Source organism: Lynx rufus, unplaced genomic scaffold (genome assembly GCF_022079265.1).
Source record: "Lynx rufus isolate CCGP_SWC_20201006 ecotype Redwood Valley unplaced genomic scaffold, mLynRuf1.p SCAF_13, whole genome shotgun sequence".
Classification (NCBI taxonomy): domain Eukaryota; kingdom Metazoa; phylum Chordata; class Mammalia; order Carnivora; family Felidae; genus Lynx; species Lynx rufus.
Window position 1 is genome coordinate 33,015,439 of NW_025814827.1, and position 8,714 is coordinate 33,024,152.

The window sequence follows — 8,714 nt, forward strand, 5'->3', positions numbered from 1 at the left end:
AATCTTTTTCAAAGCATTATGATTTAACATCTACCACATGCTAAGCACTGAAAAAAAACAAATGAATAAAAAAAAACAGTCAAAATATCAACTGATTTTGTGATCTGCTATAAATTAAAGTACCAACGACAGAGCTGAAGAAGCACCATGCAGCGAGGAGACAACTTCTGTGGAAATTACGCACCAAATTTAAGCTGGACATTGAAGACTGAGCAGGAGTCTGAGGCAAAAAGTAAGAAGGAGAGAAAGAGTACTCCTGGCAAATGCAGGGCTATACACAAGCAGAGCACACTGGGCATGGCAGGATATGGAGGGAGAGGGAGAGTTAGACAATGATGGGTCTGGTATGAAAGCTATGCAAGTTGGAATTTATGCTCCCAGGTAATGGACACAAAGTGGAAATCTTCAGGTAGGCAGTGACAAAAATCTGCAGAATCAGTTCATAAAACAGAAAGAGGTCATATTACAATCATCTTAAAGGCATGATTTAATACTGTACCATATAGACAAAGCTGAGTATTGTGATGAAGATACAAAAGAAATCTAAGTATAACTTATTCCTCTGTCCATGCTTTCAACAGAGTCTCAGGGCTCAGTCACTGACCCTCTTTACTCCCTGCCTGATCTTATGAGACCCATATTTTTAAAACACTATATACAGGGGCACCTGGGTGGCTCAGTCGGTTAAGTGTCCGACTTAAGCTCAGTCATGATCTCACAGTTTGTGAGTTCGAGCCCCGCGTCGGGCTCTGTGCTGACAGTTCAGAGCCTGAAGCCTGCTTCGGATTCTGTGTCTCCCTCTCTCTTTCTGCCCCTTCCCCACTCACGCTCTGTCTCTGTCTCTCTCTCAAAAAGAAAAAATTAAAAAATTAAAAAATTAAAAAAAAAAAAACACTATATACTGATGGCATCCCAAATGTATATTATATTCACAGACCTGACTTTAACTCTAAGCTCCAGACTTAAACAGTCAACTGCTTCCTCAGTGGTTATTACTAGATATCTAGTAATATCTCAAACTCAACACTATCCAATTCAACTCTTCATAGTAAACCCCAAACTAACTCCTTCTAGTTTTCACCTCTGTACATGGCACCAGTTGCCACAGCTAAAAAATTTATCATCTTTGATTCCCTCTTTCTCTCACCTCCCACAACTAACCTATCAGCAAATTCTATTCGTTCTACCTTCAAAATGTACCCTGAATCGGACCCCTTCTCACTGCATCACTGCCTCCCTGATCCAAGCCATCATACTGCATCTTACCATTCCAGTGACTTCCTATATGGTCTCCTACTATCCCTCTTATCTCTATAGCAGTCAAAGTGACCTTTTTAAAACATAAATTAGGCTGTGTCATTTTTCTTTATAAAACTGTCCAATGAATCCCATCACACTTAGAATGAAATACAAAGCCCTTCTGGTGTACCAGACTCTATACCATTTGAAACCACCAACTACCCAGTATCATTTCCTACCACTGTATCCCACCACCACCACTTCCAATCATTACTCCAGCAAGAATCTCCCAACTATAGCACACTAGCCTTTTCGCACTTCCTCGAAAATCACAAACTGATTCTCACCTCAGTCTTTGCATTAGTATTCTCTCACACCATTTGAAATGATCCACGGTGGTATGGCACACTCCTTATCATTCAGGTCTCTTTATGCTCAAGCCTTCATATTATGCTCAAGCGTTCAGAGATAATGTAGAAACATTACCTGACAACCTATCTAAAAGAACCATCAAACCCACCACCACCACTCACTATTCTCTCATAATATTTTCTTCACAGCATTTTTATAATATCAGAAATCATATTATTAGTGTAACTAGAATATAAATTCCATGAGAGAAAGGACTTATTCACTGTTCAATCCTTAGACTTAGTATAATCATTGGCATACGACAGGGCTCATTATTTGTTGTTGAATGAACAAATTAACTTAATTGGTCTAATCTTAAGATTTTTAATTTATTTTTTATTCTGAGAAAGAGTATGCAACCAGAGGAGGGGCAGAGAGAGAGGGAGAGAAAATCCCAAGCAGGCTCCACACCATCAGCACAAAGCTCCATGCAGGACTTGATCCCACTAATCAAGAGATCACAACCTGAGCTAAAACAAAGAGTCAGGCACTTTACCGACTGAGCCACCCAGGTGCCCCTGATCTTACTTACATGTTTCTCCTGTCATGCATAACTAATTGCTTCCCCACTTTTGGATTTAGATCTATTTCACGATTATCAGGCTTTTCTTCCTAGAACAGAGATATAAAATAGTTTAAAGACTGTTAAAACAAGCCATACTAGGGGCGCCTGGGTGGCGCAGTCGGTTAAGCCTCCGACTTCAGCCAGGTCACGATCTCGCGGTCTGTGAGTTCGAGCCCCGCATCGGGCTCTGGGCTGATGGCTCAGAGCCTGGAGCCTGTTTCCGATTCTGTGTCTCCCTCTCTCTCTGCCCCTCCCCCGTTCATGCTCTGTCTCTCTCTGTCCCAAAAATAAATAAACGTTGAAAAAAAAAAAAAAATTAAAAAAAAAAAAAAAAAAAAACAAGCCATACTATACTAATGCATTTAATTCCTTTCTATAATTAGCCCTGTCAGCAACTTGTTCAGTTATTTTGACTATAACTTCCATTATCCTCTTTCTACATTATCAGAATTTTCAATGTACTGATTATACATGCTATAAATATTGACAGATATAACCATAAAGAAGGTTATAACATTTTTTGCATTGCAAGTAACACAAGTTGGTTTTTTGTTTTGTGTTTTTGTTTTTTTTTTTTTTTAAGAAAAAGTACAGAAAAAGAAATACAGAAAAGCAAACATTTGAAAAACAAATTCAGGAGTGCCTGGGTGGCTCAGTCAGCTAAGTATCCAACTTCAGTTCAAGTCATGATCTCACAGATCCTGAGTTTGAGCCCCGTATTGAGCTCTCTCCTGTCAGGATGTAGCCTGCTTTGGATCCTCTGTCTCCCTCTCTCTCCTCCTCCACTCATTCTCTCTCAAAAATAAAATAAACATTAAAAAAACGTATTTCAAAATATGCTTTAAAAAAACTCACAGGCAGGTGATGAAGGTCAACACCAAGAGTAATAAGTCATGCTGATAGTCTGTACTCTAACCCCAATCAATAATGAGAAAAATACCAAACCCCAAATGAGGGACACATTACAAAATACTGACCAGTATGCCTCAAAACTGTCAAGATTATCAAAAATAAATTCTGAGTTCTTTTGCTCAGGCCCATGGCACTGGCAGAATGGGCAAATGTCATGGTCTCCATACTGCCAAGAAGCTCCATAGCCACAGATGGGATCAGAAGTGGCATGGTAAACAGTACAAGCAAGCCCATTTGGGCACAGCCCTGCAGGCCAACCCTTTTGGAGGCACTTCCCATGCAAACGGAATTGTGCTGGGAAAAGTAGAGGTTGAAGCCAAACAGCCAAATTCTGCCATCAGGAAGCATGTCAGAGTCCAGCTGATCAAGAATGACCAAAAAAAAAAAAATCACAGCCCTGTACCCAACAATGGTTGTCTGAATTTTATTGAAGAAAATGATGAGGTTCCAGTTGTGGGATTTGGTCACAAAGGTCATGCTGTCAGTGACATTCCTGGAGTTTGTGTTATGGTTGTCAAAGTAGCCAATGTCTCTCTTTTTGCTTTGTACAAAGGCAGAAGGAAGAATCAAGATGATAAGTTTTGATAGTAAAAACATGACAATAAATTTTCATATGCCAAAAGACAGTCTGAGAAGCTATCATAGCTAAAAGGATCTCAAAGAGACATAATTACTCAAAGTATTGTGGCTGTGTAATGGTGCTAAAAGGCAATAGCTTCCTGTGAACTCTCTGGAGATGCCTTGGAAGATCAAGCAATCAGCTTTGTTTGCAGTGAAGCTATAGCCATCTTGATAGCACATTCCTTATTTGTTTTCACTTTTTCCCTACCTCATTTCCTTTTCCCCTCTCACACCTTCTTCCCTGGAATTTCATCCATTAATAAAGAATTAGTATACCAGCATTATCAACAATAGCCAAATTATGGAAACTGCCCAAGTGTCCACTGATTGACGAATAGATAAAGAAGATGTGAGGGGCACATGGGTGGTTCAGTTGGTTGAGCGTATGACTTCCGCTCAGGTCATGATCTCACAGTTCGTGGGTTCGAGCCCCAAATAGGGCTCTGTGCTGACAGCTTGGAGCCTGGAGCCTGTTTCGGATTCTGTGTCTCCCTTGCTCTCTACCCCTCCCCCACTCATGCTCTGTCTCTGTCTCTAAAAAATGAATAAACCTTAAAAAAAATTTTTAAAAAAGAAGATGTGGCATACATACACACACGCATACACACGCACACGACGGATATTACTCGGCCATAAAAAAAAGAATGAAATCTTGCCATTTATGATGACATGGATGGAGCTAGAGAGTACCATGCTAAGCAAAGTAAGTCAGTCAGAGAAAGACAAATACCATATGATTTCACTCATTATGTAGAATTTAAGAAACAAAACAAATGAGGGGCATCTGGCTGGCTCAGTCAGTGGAGTATATAACTCTTGATCTCGGGGTTGTGAGTTCAAGCTTCACACTGTATGCAGAGACTAATTAAATAGATATTTAAAAAACAAAAACAAATAAGCAAAGGAAAAAACAAAAAACAAGAGACAGGCAAACCAAGAAATAAACTCTTAAACTACAGAGAACAAGCTGATGGTTACCAGAAGGGAAGAGGGTGGGGATGGGAATAGTTAAATAAGTGATGAAGTATTATGATGAACACAGGGGTGATGTAAGGAACTGATGAATCATTATATTGTAACTAATATTACATTGTGTGTTAGTTAACCAACTGGAATTTAAATAATAAAAAGCATTGGTACATTAAAAAACTTTTTTGTGTGGTATCCTGGAATAGAAAAAGGACATTAGAGGAGCACCTGAGTGGCTCAGTCAGTTAAGAGCCCAACTCTTGGTTTAGGCTCAGGTCATGATCTCACAGTTTCATAAGTTCAGCCCCACATGGAGCTGTACATTGGCAGCATGGAGCCTGCTTGAGATTCTCTCTTTCTCTCTGTCCCTCCCCAACTCATGCTGTCTCTGTCTCTCTCAAAATAAATAAATAAGCTTTAAAAAAATACAAAAGAAAACAAAACGTCATTAGATAAAATTAAAGAAATCTGAGGCACCTGGGTGGTTCAGTCAGTTAAGTGTCCAACTCTTGGTTTTGGCTCAGGTCACCATTCCATGGTTCCTGGGTTCGAGCTCAGCTGATTTTAGCTCGGGTCATGATCTCAACAGTTTCTGGGTTCGAGTTCGGCACTGAACTTGGGTTCATCAAACTTGGGATTCTTTCTCTCTCACTTTCCTTCTGCCCCTCCCGTGGTCGCACACACACACACTCTCTCTCAAAATAAATGAATAAACTTAAAAAAATAAAAACTAAAGATGTGCCGCCTGGGTGGCTCAGTCATTTAAGTGTCCAACTTTAGCTCAGATCATGATCTCACAGCTCGTAGGTTCCAGCCCCATATCAGGCTCTGTGCTGACAGCTCAGCACATGGAGCCTGCTTCAGATTCTGTGTCTCTTTTTTCTCTCTCTCTCTCTGCCCCTCCCCAGTTTGCACTCTGTCTCTCTTAAAGATAAATGAACGTTAAAAAATTTTAAAATGACATCTTATACTGCAGACTTTAGTTAATAATAAATCAATATTCATTGGGGTTCATTTTTTATAACATATATACCATACATAAGATGTTAACATGGAAAACTGGGTGTTGGATATATGGAAACTACATTGTCTTTAGTTTTTCTATAAATCTAAAACTGTTCTAAGAAAATGTTTATTCTTTTAAATTCACACAAAAACCCTACCAAGCAAATGAAATCACCATTACTTTACATTTGAAGTATGCCATTTTAAATTTTTTTAATGTTTATTTATTTTTGAGACAGACAGACAGAGCATGACCGGGGGAGGGGCAAAGAGAGAAGGAAACAGAATCTGAAGCAGTCTCCAGGCTCTGAGCTGTCAGCACAGAGTCTGATGCGGGACTCAAACTCACTGCGAGATCATGACCTGAGCTGAAGTCGGATGCTTAACCAATGGACTTAGCCACCCAGTCGCCCCTGATGTATGCCAGTTTATTATTTTTATTTTTGACAGAGACAGAGTGTGAGCTAAGTAAGGGCAGAGAGAGAGGAAGAGACTGAATCCAAAGCAGGCTCCAGGCTCTGAGCTATCAGCACGGAGCCTGATGCAGGATTTGAACTCACAAACTGTGAGATCATGACCTGAGCCGAAGTCGGACGCTTAACCAACTGAGCCACTCAGGCGCCCCTGATATATGCCATTTCAGACTTTTATGTAAATTTTAGACTTGTAGACACATATAGGCATAATCCTACAAAAATGTGATATGCTGCATATAATTTCATAACTTTTTTTTACTTAACAAAATATATGCTTTTAAGTCATTAGATCATGCCTATTGGCTATAAGGTATTTTCCTCTATAAAAGTACCATATTTACTTAACCAATCCCCTATTATTTAACATTGAAGTTTTTCCAGATTTTAGCTATTATAAAAAATACTACAAAGACAACTCTTAAATAAACATCTTTACAAACTTACAAATTAACCAAGAAGAGAAGCTGGTGAGTCAAAGGGCACACAGGTTTTTAATGCTTTCAATAGGGATAGCCAAAATGCCCTTCAAAAAGGATATTCAAAGATAAATATGCACTAACAGTAGCGTATGTGTGCGAATTTCCTCGCTCCTATGCCAATACAATATTAACAGTTTATTACATACATGCAAACCTGCCAGACTAAGTGGGGGAGAGTGGAGCAAGTTGTTCTGTGTTACTTGTTTATAAATGAAAAATAATGTTTTTATCTTTATTATTTTCATTTCTCTATGTATGTGATCTAGTCGCGTCTTTTGCCCATCTACTAGATATATTAAGATTATACTTGTAAGTCCAACACATGATGCAAAAATTTCCCCCCCACCATCTGCCTAGCATTGCTCATCATTGGATCCCCTACACCTGAGAAAATGCCTGGCACATGGTAAGCACTCCATAAATATGTTAAACCAATACTAAGCGAATAAATTTGTCTTCATAATGTTTTTACCAACTACAGACTGTTAATTCAAACAATATCCACCATTTTATGGATTCTGCCTTTACAGTCATGCTTAAAACAGCTCATCCCATTTCAAGATTGGAAAAATGTTTACCCATTTTTTTAAAGTAGTAATCCTCTGACTTCACTTTTTTTTTTAAGATTTTATTTTTGGGGTGCCTGGGTGGCTCAGTTGGTTAAGTGTCCGACCTTGGCTCACAAGTCATGATCTCACAGTTCATGGGTTAGAACTTCACCTCAGGTTCTGTGCTGACAACTCAGAGCCTGCAGCCTGCTTCAGATTATGTGCTTCCCTCTCTCTCCCTCTCTCCCACTTGTGCGTGCGTGCTCTCTCTCAAAAATAAACACACATTTAAAAAAAAAATTATTAAAGGTTTTATTTTGAGGTAATCTCTAAACCCAACATGGGGCTCAAACTTACAACCACAAAATCAAGAGTCACATGCTCTACCAACAAAGCCAGCCAGACGCCCGACTTCACATTTTATATTTAAATATTTAATTCGTTGATTTCATTTACATTTTAAGATTCCATTTTATTTTCTTTTCAAACAGCCAAATGTTCCAACACAATTTTGAAATTCCTTCTCAACTAATGTGAAATGCCATCTTTATAATACTAAATAGCTTTATATACTTCTAAATTTATTATTGTTTCACTACTCTATTCCAGACCTACTGCTGTTTTATCATAGTTTTATTTGTATAATCACTAGTACAGGTCCCCCCCCACACACACACACACTTTACTTTCAAAATGATTCTTACTTTACAGATTAATTCTTCCAAATGAACTTTATAATCATTCTGTCAAATTTTCAAAAGGTAATACGGTTGGAATTCTGTGAAATTACCAGCCATATGAGCTAGTTCAAGTTAATCTCTGTCGCTATTTTCCTTGTTGGTAAAATGGAGAAAATAGTACCCACATTATATAGGTTTGTTAACAAAAGTAAATGAATCAAGATATATAAAGTATTAAGCTAAAAAGATGTTAATTATTATAATTGTTCAAAAATGGTAACTACTGTTATAAAGATTACTCAAAAAAGGTTTTCCAGATTGCGCTCCCACAAAATTCAAAGGCCCTTTAAGATACATCAAAGGGTAGGACAAAACATAAGAAGTGATATGAAAAATACATAATTAATGTCTGCCTCATTTCATTAAAGCCCTGACCCTTGGTAAAATGAAGAGCTGGGAGCGAAAACCATGAAAAACATCAAAGGCTGGTGGCAAGGAAGCCTCAACAATTTTACAAATACTGGCCAACCAACTGGAGAAGACGACTTCTAGGTCCTTCTAGTCAGTCTTATGGGGCATTAGCAAATCCCTTCTAACTACTGGTTTCCAAGCTCTACAGTTAAAGAACAATACTACTTACCTCTTGATTTCTTTCCAGGAAACACAGAGACTAGTCCTCTAAAAGACAGACTACTTTTCAGATGACTGCGTGGAAAGGCACAGAGTATAAATGCAATTGATAAACATGGACAAATACGCCCAAAATATTACAAGAAATTACCTCCAGGTTTCCTACATCACTGCAGTAA

The 8,714-nt window shown here is 38.5% G+C and overlaps 1 protein-coding gene across 1 annotated transcript; it reads left to right on the plus strand.

Annotated features, from left to right (window-relative positions):
* The first annotated feature begins 3,268 nt into the window (after nucleotides 1-3,268).
* Nucleotides 3,269-3,712, plus strand: LOC124508248 (40S ribosomal protein S23-like). Its single transcript, XM_047074659.1, has one exon. The coding sequence runs from the start codon at nucleotides 3,269-3,271 to the stop codon at nucleotides 3,710-3,712; it is 444 nt and encodes a 147-aa protein (XP_046930615.1).
* The last annotated feature ends 5,002 nt before the right edge of the window (nucleotides 3,713-8,714 follow it).

Coding starts and splice junctions, on each gene's coding strand:
- LOC124508248 (XM_047074659.1), top strand. CDS start 3,269: ATGGGCAAATGTCATGGTCTCCATACTGCCAAGAAGCTCCATAGCCAC.